Genomic DNA, 27,844 nt, shown 5'->3' with positions numbered 1-27,844 from the left:
CTTACAGCTTTACTCGTAATGAGTGAAGAAAGGAGGACATGAACCCATGCGCGCACTTTGAAATTATTTTTCAAACCAACGTTAGCCAGTGGAAAGCGAAGCCCCGGGTTTGTGATGGTTCTGCCCGGCCTGCCTGCACCACAGGAACCTTGGTAATTAATTTTACAGTGAAATTCTTCTCTAGAGCTATCAGAAAGGAAAAAAAAATCAGCTATTTGACACTGAATGAAGACTGAATAAACAAGTTTGTACTAATAACTACTACAGAGAGCAAAGTGACCTTGAGCTTCTTTTGCCCAAATAGGGTGGAATGAGGTACATTTTCTGTCCATAAATCATGAAAAAGCAGGCTAGAAAGAAGGGAATTTTTCAGGTTTTTTATTCAAAAAGCTATTAGTAAATGGTAATGCATAAACTGGCTTGTGAACTGCCAAGTTACATAACAGTGTTAATGTAAGACCACACAGTGTCTTATATATGCCATACTAAGGTAATCTGTAAGACTACCTAAATCACCTCAGAATATTTCAAAACTATCAGGGTACAAGACAAAGAATAACAATTCCATCTGGTGCCTACAGGAGAACAAAACCTCTAAAGCACTTTGGTGAAACAGAAATGTGCATAAACTACATTTCTCAGTTTCAAACTCTCAGGTTTGCCACTCAGCTCTGCAGTTTATCCATGTGCATTCCTTTCTGGAGAAGACACAACGATTTTACCACAGGTCTCCCAGAATATACCAGTGAAAAACAAGGAATATTACATTTTCAATAAAGTATCTTGATAAATCTCCTGTAGAATTAAGTAGTTATTAACCAATCTGAGTATACAATGTTTCTTATGTCAGTATTAATCTTGGTTTTCTTCTGGTAAAATAAAAAAACACATGTAAATATAAAGACAGTATCCAAGGCACTTATAATTAAGGAATTTTACCAGTTTTTAGTGTAGAGAATAACTTGAGAAATGTGTAGATAACTCCAGTACTCAGGTCTTTAGCTAAAATACTTTTACTTGCTCATAATAATACATACAATGAACTGGGTACTGTACAAAAATAGAAGGGGTGAAGCCTTTGTGTAAAGCTAGGAATATATACTAGTACACAATTCCACTGAAAATAATTACATATAATTAATTTTATTTTTGTTCCCTGAACTGCACTGTGAATTGCAGCCATTTCTGCACATCAGGCCCTGTTCCCCATGCTCAGGAGGCAGCTCACCTGTCTGTAAACAGAGCTACATACTCTGATAATTCTTTTGGTCCCTCATAAACCTGTTTTTCCCTAGACTGCACACAAGTGGAATATGCTAGCAACAATAAAAATAATAAATATCATAAAAACAAAAGTGATACTTGCTTAAGGGGGCTTTCACTTGATCATAAACACACCAGCATACAAGTTTCTATTTTTTCTTTTGCATGTGATCCCTGGGCCTGAGACTGAGGCTCCTACTGCTCCTACAACTAAGGGACAACCACAAGGATTCCTCTGAGAACGCCTGGTGAGTGTGGAACCATCAACCAGTCCCCTTATTAGCTTATATTTGACCCATTGCCAAAATAAATACAAAAAATACGTTTCAAGTGTCCTATAAAAAAGTCAAAGCTATTTTAAATTAAAAACTTTTCCCTAATCCAAAATATACAACAGTTACCATGTGAAACACAAAGAGAAACATTTCCATGTGAAGGACACTTAGAAAATAATTCCCAAAAATACTCCTATGAAGTATTAAACATGGTCTTAGAGCTCCCAACAGTGAACTGAAAGGTTGGACTTAAATGGTGTCACAAGTGTATGTGGAGGGAAGCTCAGAGGGTGGAGGAAAGTGGCTGAAGTTAATTACCTACACCTGTGGTCAGTGCAGTCAAACTGAGATGAAGCTGTACAACGTTCTGAGAACTTGCATTGAAATCCCTCTCAGGTAATGCAGTGGTTCTGGGTGTGTGGACTAAGATGGTACAGAACAGGAGGGAGCAAACCTGCCAGCAGCTCTGAGGATTCCTGTCTGGGAGAACAGCACAGGGCATTGCTGCCTGCCACTGCTCAGCGTCTGCTCTGGGACTGTGGTTTAATGACACCAGCAGACGCTTCCTGAAACACTCTGCCAATCAAGCACAAATAATTATGGCACTTGTGTTTGCCGTTCCTTTTCACATGGCAGATGAAAAGGCAGAAGGCATTTCTGTGTACAGAGTGGGACTGTGCATTAATCTGCTATAGAACAGGTATTTTCTGGTGCTTCTCTATGTGGTACTTCTTGTTTCCTTCAGTCAGGGCTAGTGTTCCTGATCGAAGCCTGCTACCTAATCTTACGTGAAAGGTGCACTTTTACCATCTTTCTAATGAGGAGACAGTCCTTATTTCTTCTTCTGAGCTGGCCACTGCTAACTAATCCATCCAATTTATGATTCAAAAAGTTCAGAACTATTTAACTTGTCCTCTTCATACAGCAAAATATTTTCCATGAGCTTCTTTTTTTGATCATTTATCTGTATTTTCCAAGATGTCTCTCTGGCTGAAGCTGAAAAACAAAAAAAGCCGAAATACTGAGGGAAAAAATCCATGTATTGTCTAAGAAATAGATGATAATTTTAAATTTAAGAAAAAGCAAGCAAGCAATCAACCAACCAGCCAAAACCGGCTTAGGAAAAAAATCTGATAGAAAACTGCTAAATGTTTTGTAGATTTATTAGTAAATTCATAACCAAGGAGAAAAGATTTACTCATATGTGTTTAAAAGTAGGAAGAGGAACCTAAGCAGTTCTGGAGAAGGGAGTAATGTGTCCCCATATTGTCAGAGGAGGGCATTTTACCTTGTGGAGCACACGAAGAGTCCAGGTCAGTGTCTGCCTGCACAGAGGTGCCAGGTGCAGCAGCTGCTGCTGTCTCCAGGGTGCCATCGCCTCTGGCGCACGCCAGGCTTCTCTCCTGCAGCCCCTGGCCAGGCTTCCCCTGCCTGCTCCTCTCATCACAGCCCGACGCTTCTTCTGGACTGGCACACTTGTGGCCAGCTAACTCCTCGGTGGATTTTTCTGGAGGACTCCATATGAAACTGCTGGACTCATCTGACTCACAGGGGACCCGTGACACGTAGATGCCACACGTGTCAGGTGCCACGGCTCCCACGGAAGGCGCGCAGGGGCTGCCACTGCTCACGGCTGCTGCCTGGCTGCTCTCCTCCTTATTGCCCACTGCTGAGGGCACGTCCACGCTCACGCTGGCTGTCTCATCATCAGTTTCTTCTGGAGTGTTCATGGAGAATCCAGAAGTGCTGCTTCCACAGATGTAATGCTCTTTTAATTTGTTTTCAGCCGTTTCCATAATTTCACGTACCTGTTTTTAACAACCAAATCTGTGAATGTGTAATAATTGTTGTACCCCTGCTTACACATATTCTCCTACGTCAACACTCACAAAATAAGCAAGACATGAATGTTGTAGTTTTACACCCTGATGACAAGGAGACTTAAATCTTGGCCATGTATTTAAAATATTACCTCTGCTATGTTTGAATTCTTCTTTCTCAGGCAAAGGCAGATCACTGATGCAAAATCAACAGCCACCTCCTCCAGCAAGTGCCCTGCTTTTCTGTCTAGGTATTTGCAGCAGATTTCCTTGGCAGCCAGTTTTTCCAAATTTTTTACTGTGGAGTTTGAGCTTTCTTTTGCTGCTTGAATTTCGTCGGCAATCATATCTTTCTGTTCAAAGGAAGGAGATGCATTAGGCAAAATGAACACAAGCATTTATTTTTGAATCTCTGAGGATCAGTATTGCTGTGTATTTGTCATTGGTGTTCCTCAATGCCTGGTTTACAGACTTAAAACCTTTAATAATCTCTGTTCATGCAACTGACTGAAATGTTTGTTCTCACAGGAGAGAAAAAGGCGGCTTTCTCTGTGGCTTTCTCTGCATGTGTCCAATGTCAAATTCCCTAAAGCAGGGCAAGCTCTTCCTGGCTTGTGCTCATTTATATAGGAATGGAAAAGAGCCAACACTGTGTAGAGCAGGATTCTTACGCAAGCCTTTATAGCACATGTTAAAGAAATCAGGAACGTAGGATCTTTGATTCTCTGAACCCCTCTGGACACTTCTGAATTGCTTGCAAATAGTGGGAATACTGCTGTTCTCCCCTCCAAGGCTTCAGCCAGACAAGAACTCAGGAGCACATCCACAGAAGGAATGCAGGGGAAGGCTGCTTTCTACAGATGGTTTAAGGCATTCAGTGAGTTTGGCTGTTTGATTGCTTGTGAAAGTTGTTCATTTAGCTCTAACCTCAGCTTGGGAAACTGGTGAGGATATCAGTTCCAGGCATGAGCACAAGAGAAACACCTGATAAACATCATGATGGACTCCTGCAGCTCCTGCCTACCCAGGTTTCCCCACTCACTGTGGCTTAGACCACCTCCTCCTGGCACACAGAAAATATGCAGCAGCATTTCAGCACAAAGCCTTGTCTCCTAAATATTTATTTATTTTGCAGTCTCTCCCAATGCAATTCAGGCCAGCAGCCATGAGTGGGTATGTGAAATGGGAATATCTACTGTGCTTCTGTTCTAATGGCAGGCAGGCTACTAACATTAATAGAACTAGGATATGGCTCCTAAACCTCCCTTCTGCAGGACATGTATAGCAGACAGCAAATATCAAATTGTATTTAAATAAAATTAAAATTATTTTTATGACAGCAACCCCATTCATTTGTATTGGTGTTCATTACTGCTGCTTTTTCTTACCAGGTAAATTGGGTGTCTGTCTTCATCCAGTGCCTTCATCCCAGTCAGTATCTCTGCTAAGACCTAGAAAGTATATTTGAAGGATAAAATTATTTGTTCAGAACTAACTATAATTTTAAAATTAAGTTTCTTACTAAAGAAATATTGAACTTTCAGTGCATTCTGATATTATATTTTTACTTCAGATGGCTTAACAATGCCAGCTCAGGGCATTTATGAGACTTTAGATCTACCTCCAGAGCCAAGCCCAGATTTTATCGTTCAATAGATACTGCTGAAACAAAGAACAAGAAGAAAGTAAAGCTAAATGTAGATAAGAAATCATACTGAACAGAGTAACTTCCTACTTAAATGGAAACACCTGGAGATGGGTGACATCATAGACTATCAATTATTTTAGCTGAAACTATAAATGAACAGGCAATGTTTGTAGAAGTTCATGTGGTGAGTCTGCAAGAATTTTGAGCATCTAGTTTGTTTTAAGCCATCAGCAGTAATACTTTATTTACAATAAAAACCACTTTTGTTTCTTTTATTCAAAAGATTCACCTAATTTTGCCACAAACTGAGATATATTTGGAGTGTGAACAATTAAAAACAGAATTTCAACACATTATAGAGCCAGCAACTACAATATGAAATTGCCAGCAAAACAACCATATGAGGCACTTGCTCTCATATTCAATTTCTTGTCTAGAAACATCAAAAAATAAACCAGAGCATGGAAAAAAGGCAACATACCACACCACAGCTGAATATATCCACTTTTTCTGTTAACTGCCCATGTCTGACAAAATCTTCTGGCAGGTAAGTAAGAGAAGCTTGTAGGACTTTGGTTTTCATCATGGCATATTCTGATTTTTTATCAGAAGAATGCAGCCGCAGTCCAGAATGCCCAAGCTTTGGTGTAAAGTTTTCATCCAGCAGGACATTTGAGCTGTGATAATGACAGACAAATAACAATATTGGTCAAATCATTATTTTATCTTGAGGCAAAGAATTAGTTTTATACTTTTAAACTTAAGCACTAAAAGTGTCCAGCATTTGGCCTCCTGCATAGCACTGAAAGGATTAAGAATGTTAGAAGGCAAGAAGGGGAAAAAACAAGCACCCAAAAATTCAAAATAATTTACTGCCATCATTTAGGAAAGAGAGACAGGTTAAACAAAAAATGGCAAAGGCCCTACAGAACAAGGGACAGCAGAAAATACTGCAAATGGATTTCCAAATTGTATAAACTTTAGCCGTGACTCTTAAAGAAATCCTTAAATTACCAGGTAACCAAGGAAGTGCTGATATGCCAAAGTACTCACCTCTTGATATTCCCATGAAGAATCCCAAAATTATGCAAATACTCCACTGCTCTGACAATTCCTAAAGAAATGCTAATTCGAATCTCCCAGGTCAGTGGAGCAGAATCATCCTGCAAGGAAAGGAGGAAAAAATTGGTGATTAATGGAATAAAACACTGTAAGACATTGGTAGTTTAGAAAACCAAAGGCTCAGCTGAGTCCCAGTCCAACTCCAGGCAGAACTCCAAAGCCCAGGAGAAGAGCTGCTGCCTTTCTGGTGCTTGCAGCCAGGGCACTGGGCACCCTTTTTTCCTGTCTGTCTCTCAGACATCAAAGAGATGCAATTGTTTTTCCTGGAATTGCGGGAGAGGACTTGCAATCACAAGTAGGTGTCAGACCCAGATTATTACTCACGTGGCACTGAAGCTTGTTTTGCAGGGAGCCATTGGGCAAGTAGGGATATATCAGACAGTGCAATCCAGTTTCCACCGAGAACCCCAGCAGCTGCAGAATGTTTATGTGACAACACCTGCAGGCACAGATCAGCAGTGATTTGCAAATGATGCAAGAGCAACACAGGAAAATACATTCCCAAGCTGGAGTAACTTCCTAAATTCAAGGCAATGGTGTGGTACAGCAGGAGGCACAGCTGGAGGCACAGCGGGAGGCACAGCTGGAGGCACAGCGGAAGGCACAGCAGGAGGCACAGCAGGAGGTAAATCTGGAGGCACAGCTGGAGGCACAGCTGGCAGCACAGCTGGAGGCACAGCTGGAGGCACAGCGGGAGGCACAGCGGGAGGTAAATCTGGAGGCACAGCTGGAGGCACAGCTGGCGGCACAGCTGGAGGCACAGCTGGAGGTAAATCTGGAGGCACAGCGGGAGGCACAGCTGGAAGCACAGCTGGAGGCACAGCTGGAGGTAAATCTGGAGGCACAGCTGGAGGCACAGCGGGAGGCACAGCTGGAAGCACAGCTGGAGGCACAGCTGGAGGTAAATCTGGAGGCACAGCGGGAGGCACAGCGGGAGGCACAGCTGGAGGCACAGCTGGCAGCACAGCTGGAGGCACAGCACGGGCTGGGCAGGAGACAGACAGCAGGAGGCTGACTGAGCAAGAGCCCACACACTGCAGCAGGGGTGGGCACAGGGTGGGCACCGTGTCCTCCCCAGCCCAAGGCTGTGCCAGCCCAGCCAGCACCAGCTGTGCCCCCGGGCACTTGGCTGCTGGCCCAGGCTCCCACACAGCAGCACGGGACCGCTTGTCCCAGCCCAGAACAGTGCCTGGAGCAGACACCCCTGTGTTTAACACCCAGCACCAGACCACGAGCAGGACATGCATCACTGCCTCTGAAAGCCAGCCACTCACCGAAAACAGATCTGCACCTCTGTATGAAAGAACCTCTGGGTGGAATCTGGGCTTATGCATTCCAGCTGAAAATGAAAACACGCAAGAGAATGGCATTGGAAATTACTAGGACTTTGCATTTATACAGATCTGGTAGTCTCTAGATGACAAGCTAGTGCAGGAAACAGGCAAGTATCACTCATGGCTACATTAAGTCAAAGGCAACAATTAATTGGCAATTAGAAAAAAAACTTGTGTAAAGACACCCCCCATCCAATCATCAATGCAGGCAGCTCTACTGCAGGCTGCTCCTGTCTGTAGAGTTAATGGATTTACTCACATAAGTAAAGTATTCATCAAAGTGTGCTTTCTGAATTTAGGTTTAATTATTTACATAATTTCATTTTTACCTCCCCTCTTGTGTAGTTATTCTGGTACCTTCCCACACAATATTAAACAACACCTGCTAATGGGCAAGTCATGCTAATAACACACCCTCTTCTACAAAAAAGTGCAGTACTTGCCTCTTTGAGTCTTTTGATGACAAACACCATGTTGTTCCTCTGACCTTTGTAGACATCTGCAAAAGTACCTTCACAGATTCTGTTCTTGTCACTGAAGCTGTTGGTGGCATTAGCAATTTCCCTCTGGGTCCACAGGAGACTCCCGCTAGGGAGATCAGCCATCGTCTCCTGCTGAGGAGTAGAAGAGCTGCAAGGCTACACACGTGTAGAAGAAACAAGTTTATCTCATGATAATTCATACGCTTTTTCCCTCTTTCAGTGTCATATTTTCCTTCCCATGTTTTAAGCAATCTTTGTGATTGCTGAATGAAACTGTGAAAGGTACTATGCAATCACTCCTTAGGGTGTAGGTAACTCCTGTACTCATGTGTTGAGATGATGTAAAACTTTTGCACAGTAGAAGTGAAATCAGTTACCAATCTGCATTTCCACCTTTCCCAGGAAAAAGTCCATATATTTATGTGAAGTGATGTTACATTTACAAAAGATCTTAATCTTTATAGCTGGGTTACATATTAAGAAACAGTTGGATGAGAAAGTGGGGTCCCTCATAATGTAATTATGCTCTGGTAAACTTCATATCTACTTTTGAAGCATCTGGCCTCAGTTGCACAATAATTTGTTGCTTCCAGTGTGGCAAGTCCTAATACCAAGTATAATTACAGTCCCCCTGGAGCCTAATCATGCAGCTTTCACAACCTTAATGTGCACCCAACTTGAGGAAATAAAGCACTAACTTCTTCTCAAGAAACTCTGAAACTACTTGCACTCTGAGTCAGTCTTCCCTCCTGGCTGGTAGTCCTGGACCATGTCACTGTGGAAGAGCTTAAAGCCTCAGACAAAATAAACCAGAGAAAACAGGCCAAGAACAACCATGATGGGACTAAGGTGTGCCCTGGGATCTGGGAAACACTTTGGGGACAGGACAGATCGAGTCAGACTGTATGAAAGACGAGAGAACTGTGGGGAGGAAGGAACAGGAGACTTCATGCTGAAATCATCAGGAACATGAGGGGAATTTTTCCCACTGTGATGGTTAAGCAGCTGAACAGGGGCTCAGAGAGGTGATGGAACCTTGATCTCGGGAGATTTTCAGTTGTCAGCTACACAAGGCTCTGAACAACATGACTAAATTCAATACTAGCCCAGTTTCGAGCAGAAACCACATTTTAAGTGTACCATGAAACTAAAAGAGGTATTTAAAAGTGGTTCTGACTAATCAGTGGTATATACTGTCCTGTCCTGCGATTGCACCAGAAATGCAACTCCTCTGTAAAATCTACATGTGAGAGTCCTTCAAACTCAGTTGCTATTTGTGGGTATGCTATCCCTTCTGAGCTATGCAGGAAATAATACTGTCAATTTTTCCCTCACTGGTCCTTCACTGGCAAAAAAAGTGATGTAACCACAAGCAATCTAGCTGAAGCATTAGTACTGTATTCAGTCCAAACCCTTTGTACTGAGCTCAACGTTTTCACTACAGCAACATTTTTGTACAAGTAGAGGGATAAACTTTAGCTGAAAAAAGACAGAATGTCATAAAGGGAATTTTCCTTGTATAATCAGCGAGCACTAAGGGGATTTACCTTCACACTCGATAAAACAGGAGGATTGGACTGTAGGGAATTCAAAAGGTCTCTCGGGGGAGGTGGTGGAGCAGGGAGGGAGTACAAGGCTCCTTCAGAAATAGCACCTGAAACTGAGATAACAGCATTGAAAACACACCTTAGTTTTGTGATACAACCACCTGTGACTAACGACAAAGGTGTAAGAATTATGAAGATCTGGGGTATTTTTTTCAGCTTTCTGACCGAAGATAATCTGTGACAAGCTGTCAAACTGTGATATTCTGTGTGAAGACAGGGAGCTCTCTTCCTGGTTCTGGTTGGCAGGATGAGTGTGCAGCCCTCTCCAGCCCTGGCTGGGGGCACGGAGCTCCCTGTGCTGGGGCTGGTGCTGTTGCAGATGCTCGCCCCAGTCCGTGCTGGGGCTCTCCCTTCCCTCTCCCAGCAGAGGGGCTGCTGAGCCCTGCCGGGCTCTCTGCTGGCCTGGGGTTACTGTGCATGAAGAGAGGGACACGGGCAGGACATGCATGCACTGGTGTAGTGTTTGTATGGAGCCAAGGTGGGGTCAAGGCATTCAGAGACCTGGGAATCATCCTGAGATCCCAGAGGACAGACACAGCCAAGGGGGCCAAAGGAAGGACGACCAGGAGGCTGTGTGCAGAAGTCAGGAATAAACAGGAGACAGCAGTGCTAGGAAAACAGCACTCAGCTGTGCCCATCTGGGAGACAAGATAGAGAGTTCACTGTACTATCCTGACCACAAACACACAGCAGCCTTGGCTATACAGTCATTTCATGGCAGAGCAAATCCAGAGTCCAGCACTGTACTTACTGCCTGATGGGACTGCTCCCAGGTGAGAGGAGTCTGGGGATGGCAACAAACTTAAGGCATTTTCTTTGTCTCTCCTTTTGCCTTCTGTGGGAGGTACAGATATGATCTGTTTGGGTGGCTCTGGCTCTTCTTTCTCGGGGCTGGTGATGCTAGAGGCTGATGTCCCTTCAAAACAGAGCAAAGGGGAGATAAAGATAACCAGAGAAAATAGAGTCTGACTCTTATCAGTGACCACAAAATAATCCTAATCAGGACATCAGACTTCAAATTAACATCAACATTAAAATGAACATTCAAGCAATTTAGATGGTATTTAAATTGAGACTATACCCATGACATTAACTTTTACTTAAAATTAACAGGAACTAATTGCTTCAAATAAACACCAGCAATGACTATTCCAGAGATGCAGAGTCTCTTACAAGAAGAAATTAGTGATAATGATATGTTTATCATTTTCTATATAACATCCTTCAGGTAATGATCTCAAATCACAAACACCTCCCAGCCTAAGGAAGGCATTGAGTTCTCTGCAGTTGTCATAGGACTGAGGGGAAGATAGACAGAATTGTGTTGGGTTTAGCCAGTTAAATATTTTAGGACTATTTGCAATTGTGTGATTTTAGTGGCATTTTAGGTTCATTCCCAGGAAAAACCTTCCTATACAGGACTATTTGCAAGAAAGACTCACACTTCTACTTAGCAACAGAAAAAAACAAACCAAAGACAATCTAGGGAAAACAAAAAATGGTCAAAGCTCAAAACTTATTGATATATAAGGAAAGTTTAAAGGCTGCATTATTGATTGACTTCAGCTCTAACAGATCCTGTGCTGTACACAGTTTGGCAAAACCTCAGAGTCAGGCCTGAAAAAGCAACGTGAAGTCTGACTGAAAGAAGTGCAAAGATACAGTGTAATACAGGAAATTAAAACCATGTACACCTGAGGGGGGATTATTCAGATGAGATTAGGCTACAGTTAGGATGGGAAGAAATACAGTACAAAAGTTCAGGATGCTGTGATATATGAGGTTGTCAAAATCTCCAAAGCAGGTGAATTCTTATCTCTTAAAATGTTCTTAAAACTGAGGTTGAAAAGGAGCCTGAAAATGCCCAGAGTGCACTAGGGGTGATGTAAGGGCTTTCTACTCCCTGATAACATTTTCCTGGTTGTAGTTTTAAACTTTTATATGGCACCTTTTATCAGCAATACATTTAACATTTTCTTAAAAATCCAAATTAATGTTTTATACCTTATACAGAAAAAACATAAGCGCAAATATTATTACATGGTGGTTCTTATCCTGCTGTTCTAAGAGCTTTGGTGATCTCAGAATCAAATGTGCCAGGCCTCTGTTTGCATCTGAAACCAGACCACAGCTTTGTGTTCTTTTACTTGTACAAACAAAGGCCAGGAGTACCTGGAACAAGCAGGAAGCCCAGTGTTTGTTGTGTAATCTGGGCTACTGGTTTGAACCATGAGCCAGTGACTGTGGGAGAGAAGCCAAGCACGCTCAGGCTCTGGGGCTGAAGAACAGCAGGGCACGAAGAGCCACAATGGCAGAAATGGGCATGCTCTCTTTGAGCTTTCCATCATTCTCTTCAATGCCACCTCTGAACTCAGCTCTGAATGAAACCAGGTCTGAAAACTAAAACTCAGAACACTCAGGTATTTTTGTTACTGTGTTAGAATGCTATAAAATCCCAAAATTTACAGGGTTTTAGGATTAGCTGTCAAACAGTCTGCAGGCCTTTAGTCAAACCTGACAGTCCCTTCATTCTGCAGGTAAGTCCCTGTATTGTTTTTTTCCTCACATGGTTTAACCTAGGAGCCTCAGAACTTAGCATCACTTCCCTTATTCAACCTACTTTTCAGGGTTTTTTATGACTTTTGCAACTTCCTGCATGTCAGACAAACAGGGCAGCACTGCAGCTAAGGAACTGACACAGAAAACATCATTATGGGCAATCAGAAGTGGGACTAGAGAGCACAAAAAACTCTTGAATGGATGTAGAACTCTTTGGGAAGTAATCTGCCAGCAAAAGATCTCCCTTTGTGCTGTGTCTGATTCCTTTAAGTAGGAATCAATTGGACTGTGGTCATGTAAGGACCGCTTAGTTTTCTGAAGTGCCCAACAGAACAAGCAACATGTCCTCTGTATCTGCCCAAGAGGGATTACCTGAGTACACAGAGAAAAGCTCAAAAAAAAAAACCTAACTGACAGCAGCATAAGGGGAAGCAGGTAATGCCCTGTCATACCTGTGCCAGGTGCTAATTGTGCAAGCCATGGCCATACTGACACACCTCAGGGAGCAAAGCAGACCCAGAGAGGGATGGCGAGTGTTTCCCTGCAGGGATGGTGATTGGTTTTGTCTGTGCTGTGTCTGTGTTTCAGGGCTAACTGCTGGAACCTGCTCTTGGACTGGAAGCAATCCTGGCAGGGGCTGCAACTTGCCATTTCTCAGGTTGTGATCCAGACCACAGGACCAGGCCTGAAGGGCAGGGACTCTTTGTGCAGCCTCTGGTTCCGAAATCCTGTCTGATGTATAAAAGCACCAGCCCTGGTGTGGCCAGAGCCCATCTTCCTGGCACTTCTTGAAGGGTCCAAGATGGGCACCACAAAGATGGGATGATGAGCTGTGGGGACCCATGAGTCTACCTGTGTCACCTCTTCACTCACACCACCAATTCTACCCGAGTGAGCAGGGAATCACAATCAGTGGAGACATTTTAGAATTTGACACAGGATGTGACTTCTAACAAAAAGCTTCTTCAGCTAGCAAGGAAGACATCCTAGGCCTGGGTGCTGTGAGGAGCAGCACAGAGCCGTGGCAGGAAGGGGCAGCTACTCACAGTCCAGGATGACCTGAGCTGCTCGGTAAAGCTGCAGCCCTTGCAGCAGGTCCAGGAGCTGCTGCACTGTCGCCAGCCTCACTCCCCACCACCACATGAGCTCCCTCGTGATGCTGATCCCTGTCTTCTCCATGCACTTGATTTTCCGTAGCTCTGTTTGATCAGTGATCACATAGGAGGCTGGTGGGAGAGAATGGATATTTCTGATTAAAAATATTAGAAAAAAACAGGCAAAGGCAAGCAGGGCAGGCTAAGGTGTGAGACACAGTTTGCTTTTGCATATCTTTAAAAGAAAGGATCACAATAAATTACCTACGTGGACATGAAGAAATTTCTGTTCCTAAAGTAAGATATCCCTTTTCCCCCTTCAACTATTCTGGAAAAAATTTTGTTCTATCAGAGACACTTGAAGACCCACTCATACTTTTCAGCGTATTTTCCCTGTAATCTTTCTCCTGAATACTTTGTACCAAAGTAAGGTTAGATTAAATTCCTGGGGTGATTCTCCCAAAACAGGGGACAGCAGTCAGTGGAGTGGCTGCACTGCCACTTGCATTCCTAAATCCCTGTGCTGTGGTGAAGCAAGAACTGAATCACCCGGGTGTTAGCTACACTCCGATAAAGCTATCAGGGAAATGCAGCTAGTGTTAGATCCTGTGCCAAAGCTGGCCCTACACAATGTGTCCCAATTCCTGACCATGCCCGTCACCTCACTGTATTCTTCCCAGCTCAGACAAAACCCCCGTCCCCTGGCGAGTCCCCAGCTCCACCCCACACACCCAGAGCTGGAGTCTCAGGGGGCTGTGCCTGAAGGGAACAGGCCAGGGGCTGGGGTGCTCGTGTGGAGACAAAGATCCCCCAGTTCTCACCACGGCTGGCTTTGGAAGGACATCAGAAATACAGCTTTATGCATCTGAAGGTAGTGGAGATGAATCCCACTCTACATCAGGAAGTTTAACGTGGGTAAGAGCTTATTCAGCACACAGTTAGGGACGTCACGTCAAATAAAGGAAAGCAGGTACTAAGAAAAGATTCAGCGTAGAATTGTTTGCACAGGGATACAGAAAAAAGAGTAAATAACTCAGGGACTATATTTTCTATACTTACTGACTGCACACAGCCAGGACGGAGAAAAACAGGGGCACAAAGTATGAGGGAATACAGATGAAGAGAAAGAGGAAATTAAAAACCAGACCATCTGAGCAGATGTGAGGGACGTTGTGGAAACAGGCAGTGAGAAGTGGCAGGAGATACAGAGTGACTGGAGAGGGAAGTGCGAAACATTGGGGAGCGTGAGAGGAAGGAGCCTGGCTGCCCAGGAAAGGCCAAGGAGCCACACAAGTCTGGCATTCCAGCTGTGTTTGAGAAGCAAAGGCAGACTGGAGCCCGGGAATTCCCTGCTCCAGGATGTGCCCTGCCGAGCGCTGGGAAGCGCGGGGGACAGCGCGTCCCCAAGGCGCTGCTGTCGCTGCGCCCGCCCCGCTGCGCCGTGCCCCTCACCGAACCGCATCCAGTCGTAGTCGCTCAGGCAGTCCATCTTCTGGCAGAAGTCCTCCAGCACCCAGGCGGGCATGCTGTGGATGTAGAGCGCCGGGGCCGGGCCGGCCCTGGGGGCGAGGGCTGGCTGCTGCAGGGCCATGCCCGCGCGGTGCCGCTCCGGACAGCCCCAGCTCCCCGCCGCGGCCATCAGCAGCGCATGCTGCGCGCCGGGGCTCGGCCCGCGGCACGGGCAGCTCTCCGGCCTCTCCTCCGTTCCCCCCGAGCCTTCTCTCCTCCGCCGCTGCCCTCCCAGCCTGTCCCAGCCCGCCCCAGCCCGGCAGGCGCGCTCGCTGCCCGGGAAGGAGCCCGCGACACTGCCCGCGATCCCCGGCGCGCTCCGGGGCTGCTTCCTGCTCCGGCTGACGTCAGGCCCCGGCCCCAGATGCAAATCAGATTTTCCTTTCCAGGAGCGGTCATTGCTCCAGCGCGGTTGCCTAATTACGAGTGCCGGAAGCCAGAGCCGTTTTCCCGGGCCTTGCGCAGAGCCGGCGGCTCGGCCCAGCGGGACGGGCCCGGCCACGGAGCCGCGACCCCGGGCGCTGTGCCCGCCGCTCCCCCGGGAGCCCGGCTGGCCCTGGAGGGCGGCTGCGAGCACAGCAGCGTGCGGGGCCGCTCGCTGGGCAGCGAGACACGCGTCCCGCAGTGCCTGCAGAGGAACGGGCACCGCCGGGGAAGCTGCTCAGCGCTTCAGGGACCCTCCGGCCGGGGCTCGCCCTCACGGCAGCGCACCGGAGACCACCCGGTACAGTCCGCGGTACGGTACCATAGGCAAGGAGCGAGAACTAAAGAACATCAGAAGCGGTCACAGGGCTGGCCGCTTGTCAGGGGTTAGGTTTAAAATATGTTCTTAAAGTCAACAATTTTTTTCTGATTTTTTTTTTTTAACCTGATTTTGATAAAAACGTATAATTAATTAATTTGCCAGTGTAAATATTACTAATACTTCTGGGAAAAAGGAGAGCCTTCCTGACATACTACTGCTGTAGAGACTGCCAGCAGATACAAAAGTGTAACTGTCTGTCTTCTGCTCCTGTTGTTCATACTTAGCCCTAGGTCTAAATTTGTATGAATTGAAAGAAATGCTGTAAGTTTTGACAGCTTTTAATTCACCATTTCTTTGTACTCTGCATATATGTTACAGTACAGCTTACTCTTGTTTTCAAACGTTGAAACTTTTGCAGTTTTCTACACTCCTGGCCTCAGAAATCATTAACTTCTTAGCTCTGCTGTGACAATGAAAACTGAAAAATGCAATATTGCTGTAGCTATAAGATCAAAGAATGGCAAAAAATGAACAAAACTACCAAAAGTGTATTAAAAATATGACAACTCAAAGACTGCCTTGGGATAAGCTGTTTTATCAGTAGTACCAGTTCAACGATAATAGTTGCATTTATGGGGTTTTCCCCTCCCTTTCCCCTGCTTACTGTCCCTCTGACACACACCTAAATGCTCTGAAAGTGATGCAATATGAGACTGAAATTGTGTTGCAAAGAACTATGTAAAAGTAGGAAGAAAATACTTCTTCTCCTTAGGTACTGGAAAAACTTGCGAAACCATTTGAACTATTTGCCTCGGCTGGAAACAAGGGGAAAGACCACATCCAACCGCGTGTATGGCTTCAGTTCTGCTCCGACTGTCACAAGTAATGCAGGGTCTTCCTGGGGAACTGAAATCGGCTGAATAGAGGCTGAAGCAATGCTGTATGTGCCTGCTCTTAGGCCTTCCCTTTCCGTGCTGCGGGCAGACTCTGCAGCGCTGGGTGCTCTCCCCGGGGCTGCGGTGTCAGCAGCGGTTCTTGCCCGGGTTGCTCCGGTTCAGCGCCTCCCGCACAGCACAGCCGCTCCCGGGGCTGCCCCCCGGCTCCCTCTGCTGCTCCCGGGGTGGCCACCGAGGCCGTACTGGACCGACTAAAAGCGCCCAGGGCTAACGCAGCCGCCACAAGTAAATGAGGGCTTACGCTCGTTACTAGCCCATCTGAGTAACTGCTAGGAGACTGCATTTCCCAGTGTTCATGGGTTAAAGCCACCTGGGGTTTCTCCAGTCCTTTATTTTGATCCAAAGGAGCACTCCAGAACAGAAAAATACACTCTAATAAGAAACACAAGAAATCACAGACCCTGCCCAACTCAGAAATAGCCAGAAGGTGTGTGCCATGTACAGACTGTTAAACCCAACCCCTGACACCAACTGGGTTACAGGAAAAGCTGCAGCCAGGCAGGTCGGCAATGGTGCCATGCTAACTGCAGTGCACAGCCCCACAGACAGCAGGGGGAACCTGCTCTCACGAATGGTCAGGAGCAGGGAACAGCACTCTCTGAGCCTCAGGCTCCCTGGGGCACTGACCCAAGTCTGCTCCAGAGCCCTGCATGGGCTCACCTTCCCCTCAGACATCTGTGAGAGGTGCAAAGAGCAGAACTGCACAGCAGCCCCGTTCCTGCCCAGATGCTGCCTGAAGCTGTGCTGAGAGCTCATGAGAGCCACAGCACAGCCCTGCAGCAATGGGCTGGGCAGGCTGTACAGTCCAAAGTGTCAGTTTACTGCCCAACCACAGTGACTGTCAGAGTATCATCAGTATCTGTAAGAACAGAATACAAACACAGAGGCACTGGGGACTTAACTGACAGAATTACACTCAGAAAGCTAGCATGCATTTCCATTTTTATGTCAAAGATCAATTTCTTCAAATATATATGAGAAACACGTTTACAAATAGGGAGACATTGCATACTTACAAAATACATTGAGATTCTCGGTTTCACAGCTACTCTCAAAATGTACAACTGGAGGGAAACATATTCACAGAAATAACCTGTTTTAATTAATCTAACCAATCTGTTTCTAACCTGAGCTGCACCACATCTTGCTTGATGGACAATTAATGGAACACTAAACTACGCTGCTTTAAACTCTGTGTTCACACCAGAGCACATTCCACTGAGATGTGGGGAACAGAATACAGGCAAGGAAATATCATCTCTCCTTCTCTAGCCTGTTGTAAGCATGGCCCTGTTTGTGAGCTGGCTGTGTGAGCCAATACAGCTCCCATTGGTCCTGAGAAGACACAGGCAGCTGGAGAGGCCCATGCTCCCTGAAAAGGCCTCCTACTACAACCTGGACTACAGCACTGTGAGGGGACAAGACAGAACTTAAAGCATCTACCTCCTGTGAACCCTGCACAGGCTGCTGGGGAAGCAGCTGAGGGGGACAAGGGTGTTCAAAAACGAGGGGCTGGTCTGTGTGGCTGAGATCAGCCAGACAAGAACCCTATGACAAAGGCAAATAAGGCATTTGAGGTATGATGACAGTAAAAACATGTCAGACCTAGAGCAGATAGTACATGGCTTTGTACGTGGAAAGGGTAGAGGCAGAATAACCTGCAAGCATTTACACATCATCTTTCCACCAATGTAACGTTTGTCAGACCCTCAGGCACTGCTAGAAAACAAACCTCATGTACAAACCCCTCATGCTCTGTGACCCACAGGCACATTGAGGCAACATGTGAAAGGGAAATTCCATCAAAACAAATTACTCAAACAAAACCCATGACACTTACAACTATTAGTCTGGGCTAAATTAATCCTTGGTGTAATTTACTTTCTAATACAATGAAAATTACTTTGTATGAATATTTTCCATTTAGCTGCCCTGATCTTACCCTACAGTTTGCAATACCTGCAATGAAGAAATTAACTGAACCATCAGAACCAGCATGCCTCCCAGTGCTGTCCAGTCTCTGGGATTTGACTGTCACCAAAGTTATTGAGTTTATGTTTCAAAACATTAAACAGAGGCATCAGTTGGTGTGTGTCCTGGCAACTCTCGCTGCTCACTCAGTGGTTTGTAATGAGGAGCCTGAAGTGAGTAATCCTGTTATTCCACAATTTAGTTCCTCAGTGCTTCATTCCTCTCCAGAGAAAGACGCTGAAGATCCTTCCAAATGTCAGGATGATCCTCCAGCTCGTCGTATAACGACTGAACAATGTCCAGTTTCCTGTAGTCCATGGGGCTGACCAGGCTGCGCACAACCTGCAGACACCTCTCCTTCAGGGTGAACACTGCAGTCAGACACAAGCACAACACAGCCTCGTCACGAGGGCTCCCAGCTGCTGCTCCAATGCCAACAGTGCTGCTCTGAGCCTGTGAGCACAGCCTGCAGCAGTGACCCACCACAGGCTGGGCTCCCCAGACACGAGAGAGATGTGGTTCTGCCATGAGGCACCTACAAAAACCCCTCAGAGACCCCTTGAAAAGAGAGCTCTGCCACTAGCTCCATCCAATACAAGTTCTACCTACAACCCCTCACCACCTCTTCCAGTGTCTGAGCAGGTTTAATTTCATGAGGATCTGATTTCTCAGTAATCCTAACAGGTCCAGAGAGACCAAGTTCAGAATTCCCTGGAGCATGTGTCGTCCTGTCCCTTACCTGGCAGTGTGATGTCAGCTTTGGTCACATTGGGGGCTGCCACGAACAGCTCCTGCTGGTTGACGAGCAGCCCGTCATAGGTCCCTGCATCCCGGAACAGCCAGAGGTGCCCTGGCAGGGAACAAGGTGGGAATGTGCCAATTACATAAGGTTTTAATGAGCGCCTCTGAGGGGCATCTGCTCGCAAGGGACCAAGCTCTCCAGCTTAGCCCTGTGTGCACAAGGCGCTACCACTGCCCCAGTCACTGGTAGGAATGGGGAGGGGAGACGAAAAAGGGGAAAAGGAAAGGAAAAAAGGAAAGGAAAAGGGAAAAAGGAAAAGAAAAAAGAGTAAAGGAAACGGAGAGAGAAAAGGGAAAAGGAAAGAGTGGAAGACGGAAAAAAGGGAAGAGAAAGGAAAAAGGGGGTGGTGGGACGGCAAAAAGGTAAATTCCACCGCCACCAGCTCACCCAGCCGGGCCCCAAACCTGTCCCGTCCCGCCGTACCCACCCCGGTAGCTGCGCATGACGCGCCCGCTGCGCGGCTGCAGCACCGGGTAGCAGCGCGGCCGGCCCTCGAAGTCCAGCCAGACGGGCAGCACGCAGCGGGGGCTGTGGTTGTTGAACACGACCTCGGAGAGCTCCCGCGTGTTGACCGAGCGCAGCGCGGACCCGGACCCAGCCTCGGGCCCAGCCCCGCCCGGGCGCCCCGGGCCTGGCGGCGACATCGCGGCCCCGGCCCGCCGCGCGCAGGCGCCAGGGGGCGGCACCGAGGGACGGCCCCACCCACCGGGAGGCACCGCCCCTCGCGCGTGCGCTGTGGGGGCGGGGCCCGGTACGAGGGGCGGGGCACGGCGTGAGCGGAGCCGGCGCACGGAGCCGCCAAACCCTCACTTTAACAAAGAGACGGAAAACAGCAACGGGCGCTTGGAACGCGAGTCGTCACTGAGAGCTGTGAGGTCTTTGTCATGTCTTATCGCCCAGCAGCCTCAGTTCACAGCTCTTGTGACTAAGGCACTGGGCTCACCAGGGCTGCCACAAACCAATTCTTCCTCAGCCAGAAACAGTTAAGCTGCCAGTTCCTTCCTCTCCCGATCTCAGGGTGCCAAAATATCTCAGGTCCTTTATCCTTCAGCTGTAGATTCACAAACACTATATTATCTTTCTCACACACACGAAAACACTAAAATTTGAGAAAAATTAACTAGATATTGGAAAATCTGGACAAGAACCAGAAAAACAACACAATTAGGACTCATCTCTTTATGCAAAACTTCTAAAACTTTAATACTTGTTAATTCACCTCTGAACAGTTACACAATCTTAGCATGAACACACTGTAATGGAAATGGCAAACTGGTAATTTGTTTTCAGCCTCTGATGAGCAGAGTGAGAGGCCTGAGAAATCCTAGTATGGTCACAGAAGAAAAAAAATATTTGCAACAATACTTTTGTGAATACTGTGGCAGCATAGCTGTGATAGTTAAATTACGTAAGAAATTCAAATTGCCACCTTGATGCATCCATGGTAGACACCGAAACCATGAACTTTTTAACATAACTGCTAAAAGAACCTCTGTCCTCAAATAGTTAACTACAGATTGTTTTCTAGGGCTGTGTGTTAATCCCCTCACCCATGGCAATGGAACACTAAAATACAGATCAGACATTTACTGGTAATGAGCCCTAAGGTGAGGTAACAGGCAAGAGAACCAGTAGCACAGCATACTGTTTGCCAACTGGAATCGGCTTATCAGACCACAAAAACCAGATACTGGTTTATTATTAGTTTACATTTGAGCAATGGCATAAATTAGAAAACTGCATTAGAGATACTACCTCTGAACCCTTTAAGGTGACTGTCCTAGTAGCACTGTTAGTCATTTGAGGATACAGCTTAGTAAATAAATTAACTGTTACACCCAGAGCTGCCTCAACATGTTTTCTACTGTAAGCAGAAAAAATAAATGTTTAACTGAAAAATACAAGAGAAGATTCAAGCCAAGGAAAGAATTACTAATTCACTAATGAATTTCAGTTTGGGTAGAAGGGAGCAGAGGTGATTCAAATAAGGTTTCAGAACACACAGTAGAACTGGCAGCTCTCAAGTTGATCCCTGGTTTAATATTTGTGTGACAATTTCCCCGCAGGTTGTTTGGTTTTCAAACTGACAGAGCTATGCTCTCAGGTGTCTGCTTTACCAGCGGGCTATTCAGCAAGGCCTGCAGGTGTCTCATCTTCCAGGTGGCTCACCAGAAGGGCCTGGTGTCCTGTGCCGGCTCCGAGGTGCGCCTCAGCAGGTACACGGCAGCGTGGAGTCCCCCCACGTTCACCCACACGGTCTGAGCTCTGCGCCAGATGTGTCCCACGCGCGACAGCGCCTGCGGGCCAGAAACAGCCAAAGAGCGCCGGTAGGACAGCAACGTTCATTTTTATTATTCTATATCGCATCTGATGGGAACATCAAAGGACTTCCCAGGTCCAAAATTGAATTTAAGTGGTACTAATGATTGCTCTACAAATGGAGTATCTCTTGCAATGATGGCAGCTTACAATTTTTCCCTCGATGTATTTTCAAGTGTAAATAGGTTTGATTTTGTCTCACAGAACAAACCTTGGCAAAGCATTTCTTGTCCTGGGTGAGCAGCACAGCCCTGCCTGTCCCTGGGGTGCAGATTCGGCCCATCTCCATCAGGCAGGCTGGGTACAGGTCCCAGTTCTTCTTCTTCGACCCTATCCTGCAAGATACAGTCAGATCCCCACTGCAACCCCTGGCACCAGCTCAGTGTCGCTGTGTCTCGGACATCAATCTGCTCATTCAGGAGCACAGTCACTTCAAGCTCATTTTTAACACAGGGCTCGTGACTCCTGCCCAGCACCCCAGCTCACCTCTCGCTGGGGAGGAGCTGCCCTGGCCAGGAGAGCACACAGCCCTCCTCAGCACAGCTCACCTCTCACTGGGGAGGGGCTGCCCGGGCCAGGAGAGCACACAGCCCCTCCCCAGCACAGCTCACCTCTCGCTGGGGAGGGGCTGCCCTGGCCAGGAGAGCACAGAGCCCTCCCCAGCACAGCTCATCTCTCGCTGGGGAGGAGCTGCCCTGGCCAGGAGAGCACAGAGCCCCTCCCCAGCACAGCTCACCTCTCGCTGGGGAGGAGCTGCCCTGGCCAGGAGAGCACACAGCCCCTCCCCAGCACAGCTCACCTGGCCAGGAGAGCACAGAGCCCATCCCCAGCACAGCTCACCTCTCGCTGGGGAGGAGCTGCCCCGGCCAGGAGAGCACACAGCCCCTCCCCAGCACAGCTCACCTCTCGCTGGGGAGGAGCTGCCCTGGCCAGGAGAGCACAGAGCCCTCCTCAGCACAGCTCACCTCTCGCTGGGGAGGAGCTGCCCTGGCCAGGAGAGCACAGAGCCCTCCCCAGCACAGCTCACCTCTCGCTGGGGAGGAGCTGCCCTGGCCAGGAGAGCACAGAGCCCTCCCCAGCACAGCTCACCTCTCGCTGGGGAGGAGCTGCCCTGGCCAGGAGAGCACAGAGCCCTCCTCAGCACAGCTCACCTCTCGCTGGGGAGGAGCTGCCCTGGCCAGGAGAGCACAGAGCCCTCCCCAGCACAGCTCACCTCTCGCTGGGGAGGAGCTGCCCTGGCCAGGAGAGCACAGAGCCCTCCCCAGCACAGCTCACCTCTTGCCGAAGGGCATGTCTGTCACCACGATGTCCACGGAGCCCGTCCGCAGAGGCAGCCTGCAGATGTCCCACTGGATGACGTCCAAGGGAACGCCCAGGGCAGTGCTGCTGCAAGAGCAAAAGCAGACAAGAGCACTCAGAAGGGTTTTACACTGGGGAGGTCTACAATGTTGGCAACAAAATAAACAAGAAAATAAGAACCAGACACTCAAGCGCATCAATGCAAAGTGGATTTCTGTGCATGCAACACTGCAGGAAAGGTAAATCCCTCAGGCTCCTCTCACCTGTCCTTACTCTCATTTTTCCTCAGTAAGGAGCTGATGTTGTTTGCTGCTCTCTTCACTGCCTGAGGGTTGTTATCCCCTGCAATGTGGTAGCAGCAGGGCCATTCCGCAGCTCCCTGCGGGGGAAATAATAATAAGCAACATTAGCATCAACATTGCTTGAATGAAAAAACCTAGAATAAGTTCTCAAACATGACAGAATACAACAAAACAACTGCAAGTGGATGGCTGGAAATATGGAATTCTGTAACAGATAGCTGTATTTTGCACCTTTAAAGCTCAAAATACTTTTGGATTTAGTGTCTTCCTGCTACATCCTATGGAAGGAAAATGAGGATATTTACAAAAAATGTATTTGCATCTGTTCAAAAACTGGTGAGACTGAAGCTTACTATTCAGTCATTACTAAGAAGATTTACACATATTATTCAGCTATAATAGAATATAGCTAAGATATAGACAAGTTTAATTAAGTTTAAAAAATCAAGGAAGAATCACCTCTATTGGTATCGCACCTGTACCACACATGGGATCAACTATGATATCTGTGGGCTGGGGATCACAGAGTCTGAGGAACAGAAGAAAAGATATGGTGAGAAATGTCTTAAAAAGCTGAATTTCTGTACATAAGGGAAAGTGAACTATTTAAATCTCTCTGATTCTACCCGTCTAACAAAAAATAGACATGATTATTTTTTCCACTAGTTACATTTTTTTTATAACCAGAAATGAAGTGAAATTCTTTCAAGACCGTGGTACACTACTTTGAAACTTGGCTAATACAGCAAATGTTTACTTTTACTTGTCTGGGAAACACCCACTTTTATTACAAGGCACATGGTGTCAGCAACTCCAGGGTTTATTTATTTTTCTTTAAGAATTAACAGACATGGCTTCTGAGGAAGCAGTGGGGGAGATAAAAGGTTTAATTTCTTAAACAAAGAGACTTGTTAACTGAGCATAATACAATGTAACTGCCCTGACCTGAGCATGCCGTAAGCCAGAGTGGAACGCAGTGTTGTGGGTCCAAAGTGTGTGATATTCCGTCTGTGGAGACTCTCTTCAGTTAATGCAATCCCCACCACCACTTCATTGCTGTGAATGTTCAGAAGAACCTAAAGAAAAAGCTCGAAGTGAATTTCAGGAGTAACAGAAGCTTTCCACAGAATGCCTAGTAAATACTTAGAAGAATCTTAGATGGTAATTTAAAATCCAGGAATGACACATAAAAAAGCTTTTCTTGGAAGTAAAGCAAAGCACCATTTTAATAGGACAGAATTCAGGTGAGCATTCACACCAAATCCGTTGCACAAGACCTCTCAAAGTTATAACCATAGCACCAGCTTCTTAAAAGATTTGGTTTGTAAGTCTGGGGCAGAAGCTGAGTACGTCCTGCAAGACACAGTGAACCATCTGCAAAAGCAGCAATTAAAATCTTTTGTGGTGGGGACTAGATTAACTAGGAAGGTGAACTCTCACTCCAGGGCAGTGGCCAGCCCTTAGTAAAGCTGCAAGAAAAACTTAGGTCTTTCTGCCCCTCAAAACCAGTGGTTCCTCACCACCAACAGGCCAGGGATGCTGGTTGTATTTTCCCAGCCTCTGCTCTCCCCTGATGGAAAATAAATACCTGACAGTTATCGTTAACTCCTTCTGTCTCCTTCACCCCAAAACCAGCTTCCATTTGGAGCATTTCCCAGTGACTTAGACTGCTTTAAACAATGCATTACAGGAAGGTGAAAGCAAGGCAAGTGCTTGCATCAGAGGACACACATGCTGCTGCCAGGGAAAAGAACACCTCAGGGGAGGCCAACTTCAGCATTATCAGTTTTCAGTTCCAGAGTCTCTGGAAGGCAGTTTGGAGATCTCTAAGCATCAGAAACAAGAAGTAAATATTTGTGCTGCAGAAACGTAGGTATTTCCAAGGTATGCCACTATACCTCCACATCAAAATGAGTCATGTCAGCTTTCCACTGGAAGTGCTCTTGCACGGCTCCACCGAAGTCTCTGGCGGCCTCGTTGGACGTGAAGCTGTGCTTGTCTCCAGCTCTGTTGCACGTCACTCGGAACCGCAGCACCTTGGCCTCGCCTTCACCCGTCTGAGCCTCGTCAGCCTTGCTCCCACTCTCAGAACTCGCCTGCACTTCAGCTTTCACCTCTGACTGCTCGTTATCTTCCTCCTCCTCCTCCACCCCATTTCTGGACGTCACTCCTTGGGGATTCTCTTTATCCTGGCCACCAGTGGGTTCCACAGCCACGGGGTTTTGGGCACAGTCCTCCTGGTCATTCGTGTTATTTTGGTCTGCTCCTCCCTCTTCTCCACCATCACTCAGCTTCCCTCTGCTTGCAGGACTCTGCAGATTGTGTTTTTTGCGTTTTGTCTTTTTCTTTTTCAAGCTGTTGTTCAACTCCCAAACTTTCAACGGATCAGTCCAGGGTAGCTTTTTAACCAAATCTTCCAAATCCTTTAGAGCATCTTCCTTTAAAAGAGAGAAACAGTGGTGCTTTGAAATGATTCCATCCTTTTAAAAGTTATCCTTTATTGTGAGGTCTCTCAAAGTAGTTTATTAAACATTAATCCACTACATGTTTAAGCAAAACTTACAGGCTTTTGTCTGGTTTTTGCTATAACTAAACGGAATTACTCTGAAAATCACAAGACCCACAGGATTTCATCATTTATATTGCAATACAGACAACTAACAGTGTATTAAGTGACCAAAGTGACACTTCACTGTTCTACGTCTGTGACCTACAAACATAGCATCACCTCTTATCCCAGATTTTGCCAATGTAAAGTATTTAACTGCAGAAATGATGTTAGACCACATGGCCACACTTCCATTTACAAGCCAGAAAAAGAGAACTAGAATAACATCACAAATAAAAAACTTGTTAAACAAACAGAATATTTTGATACTAGTCTTAAATTAAAAAACCCAAACAACACTCCAAACCCCAGAATCGACAGAAAGAGTAATTCACCTTATTTTCCTTAAATTGATAGTCTTTGAATTCCTGAACAACAACAAATAAATTATCCACCGACCTCAGACGATGGACCTGGAAGAGATGAAAAGGTGACGCATTACTAACCATGTGCCGTAGGGACTGTGTTTACTGTTGCCAGAATTTTGCCATCTTACGTCGAGGTTTCAGAGACTACAGTTTTCCACCTTCAGTCCCCACATGAGTTATCAGTTTACGCCTTTGCACTGACCCCATCTGTCATTTCATCTCCCCCGGACACCCCGGTACAGGCGGTACCGCTGCTGCGCCCAGGCCGGCCGCGGCCGGGTGCGGGATGCGGTCCGTACCGGCGGCCTCCGCCACCGAAGCGTTCCGCTCGGACGGGCTGGGGCGCACCGAACCGAACGGAGCCGGCCAGAGGGGGAACAGCGGCGGGCGGAGCGGGGCAGGGAGCTCGCACGGACCTGAGGCAGGCTCCGGGCCGGGACCTCGAAGTAGATCTTGCCCCGATCCTTGCTGATCCTGGAGGCCGAGCCCAGCTTCTCCCGCACCTCCTCGGCCGCTGTCTGCTCGAACCCCGTGGGCACGGTGGCGCCGATCATGGCCGCCAGCTCCGCCCCGTCCTGGGCTGCGGCCGGACCCAGCCCCGCGTCGCCAGCCGCCTCCGCTTCCGCCATGCCGGGCTGCCCGGGGAGGGCGACGGCCCCCACCGACCTACCCACAGCAAACCGACCGACCACCGGATCCCCCCCGGCCACACCGCCCAGGCGCCGCCACCGCCCGCCCTTTCCGCTTCCGCGCCGGGCGGCACCGCCCCCGCTGCCCTCGGGCCGCTGCTGGGCCCGGGCGGGAGGCGGCGCCGCGGGTGCGGGGTGTTGATCCGCGGGGACCGCGTGTACCGGCTGTCAGTCTATGCGGCCCCGCGGGTGCGGGGTATTGATCCGCCGGTACCGGCTGTCAGTCCGTGCGGCCCCGCGGGTGCGGGGTGTTGATCCGCGGGTAGCGGCTGTCGGAGCCTCGGCGCGGCTCTGTGCGCGTTCCCTCGCTGTGCCAGGGTCATTCATTTCCCTGGCGGAGCGCTGCCGGGCCCGCGGGGCAGTTGCCGGTTCCAAGCCCAGCACCCCGGGTGTGGGTGTCCCCGCAGCCCCTCGGGTCCCGGCGCTGAGCTCCCGAGCTGGGCTGCCGGGGTTCTGACCCCCGGGCACGGCCGCCGCTGCTGCCGTAACCCCTGTGCCGTGGGTGGCAAACCACGGGGGGGCCATTTCTCCTTTGGTTCCTTGTTGCTCAGTTTTTTCGATGGTTGGGCTGTTTCCAGAATTAGAATTATTTTTTTTAAGAAAAATCTAGTGACTAAATGTCTTTTTTCAGGAGAGACAAAAAGAGAGGCCACTCTACCTGCCATGGCCATGCCCCTGTCACCATGACCAAGTGTGAGCTGCATGAAGCTGAATAGGTGTTATTTTCCTTCCTCATTTCAGGTCCCAAGGTCTTTACACGCAGCACTGGAATGATAAATGTAAACACATTTTGTCCCTGCAGCTTCTACCTCCCCAGGTGCAGCATGAACTGTCAGCAGCAGCGTTTGTGTTCATTTCCCCCTGTGTGTTCTGGTTCTGCCATCACATTTAATGTGAAACTGAGACACTACTCTTGCCATTGAACCTTCTGAAGCATTACTTTACTTTCACGTGAGAAGGATGAGGGAAGGTGTGGGTTGACTTGTGATTCAAGTCTGAAAATATAGGATAAAAACCAAGGAATTTGGGTCATAGACACAATGGAGAAAGTTTGTGAAATGGCTTTCAATGA

At 47.5% G+C, this 27,844-nt stretch overlaps 3 protein-coding genes and 1 long non-coding RNA gene across 5 annotated transcripts; 1 reads left to right on the top strand and 3 right to left on the bottom strand.

The window, feature by feature from the left end:
* Nucleotides 1–362: 362 nt before the first annotated feature.
* On the bottom strand, nucleotides 363–15,146 carry IRAK2 (interleukin 1 receptor associated kinase 2). Its single transcript, XM_054639894.2, has 13 exons — nucleotides 14,657–15,146; nucleotides 13,157–13,336; nucleotides 10,303–10,467; nucleotides 9,492–9,604; nucleotides 7,906–8,100; nucleotides 7,403–7,467; nucleotides 6,453–6,567; nucleotides 6,060–6,169; nucleotides 5,488–5,683; nucleotides 4,747–4,809; nucleotides 3,511–3,711; nucleotides 2,827–3,346; nucleotides 363–2,534 (listed from the first exon to the last, which is right to left on the bottom strand). The coding sequence occupies exons 1-13, from the start codon at nucleotides 14,841–14,843 to the stop codon at nucleotides 2,416–2,418; spliced, it is 2,229 nt and encodes a 742-aa protein (XP_054495869.2). The 5' UTR covers nucleotides 14,844–15,146; the 3' UTR covers nucleotides 363–2,415.
* On the top strand, nucleotides 15,114–18,500 carry LOC143695016 (uncharacterized). Its single transcript, XR_013183886.1, has 2 exons — nucleotides 15,114–15,449; nucleotides 16,231–18,500. It is a non-coding gene; the product is annotated as an uncharacterized LOC143695016 (long non-coding RNA).
* On the bottom strand, nucleotides 16,726–19,909 carry VHL (von Hippel-Lindau tumor suppressor). The gene is made up of 3 exons (XM_054639901.2): nucleotides 19,615–19,909; nucleotides 19,125–19,235; nucleotides 16,726–18,756 (listed from the first exon to the last, which is right to left on the bottom strand). The coding sequence occupies exons 1-3, from the start codon at nucleotides 19,829–19,831 to the stop codon at nucleotides 18,584–18,586; spliced, it is 501 nt and encodes a 166-aa protein (XP_054495876.1). The 5' UTR covers nucleotides 19,832–19,909; the 3' UTR covers nucleotides 16,726–18,583.
* Nucleotides 19,910–20,365: 456 nt separating this feature from the next.
* THUMPD3 (THUMP domain 3 tRNA guanosine methyltransferase) lies at nucleotides 20,366–26,834 on the bottom strand. 2 transcript variants are annotated; one of them, XM_054639896.2, is made up of 9 exons: nucleotides 26,500–26,834; nucleotides 26,051–26,128; nucleotides 25,006–25,545; nucleotides 24,053–24,183; nucleotides 23,567–23,636; nucleotides 23,069–23,184; nucleotides 22,782–22,892; nucleotides 21,718–21,841; nucleotides 20,366–21,484 (listed from the first exon to the last, which is right to left on the bottom strand). In XM_054639896.2, the coding sequence occupies exons 1-9, from the start codon at nucleotides 26,710–26,712 to the stop codon at nucleotides 21,353–21,355; spliced, it is 1,515 nt and encodes a 504-aa protein (XP_054495871.2). In that variant the 5' UTR covers nucleotides 26,713–26,834; the 3' UTR covers nucleotides 20,366–21,352. The 2 variants fall into 2 exon arrangements, with proteins under 2 accessions (XP_054495871.2, XP_054495873.2); XM_054639898.2 differs by having other exon boundaries at nucleotides 22,782–22,889.
* Nucleotides 26,835–27,844: the final 1,010 nt, after the last annotated feature.

This window comes from Agelaius phoeniceus, chromosome 11 (assembly GCF_051311805.1).
Source record: "Agelaius phoeniceus isolate bAgePho1 chromosome 11, bAgePho1.hap1, whole genome shotgun sequence".
Lineage (NCBI taxonomy): Eukaryota > Metazoa > Chordata > Aves > Passeriformes > Icteridae > Agelaius > Agelaius phoeniceus.
This window is presented reverse-complemented; position numbering and strand designations above follow the sequence as displayed.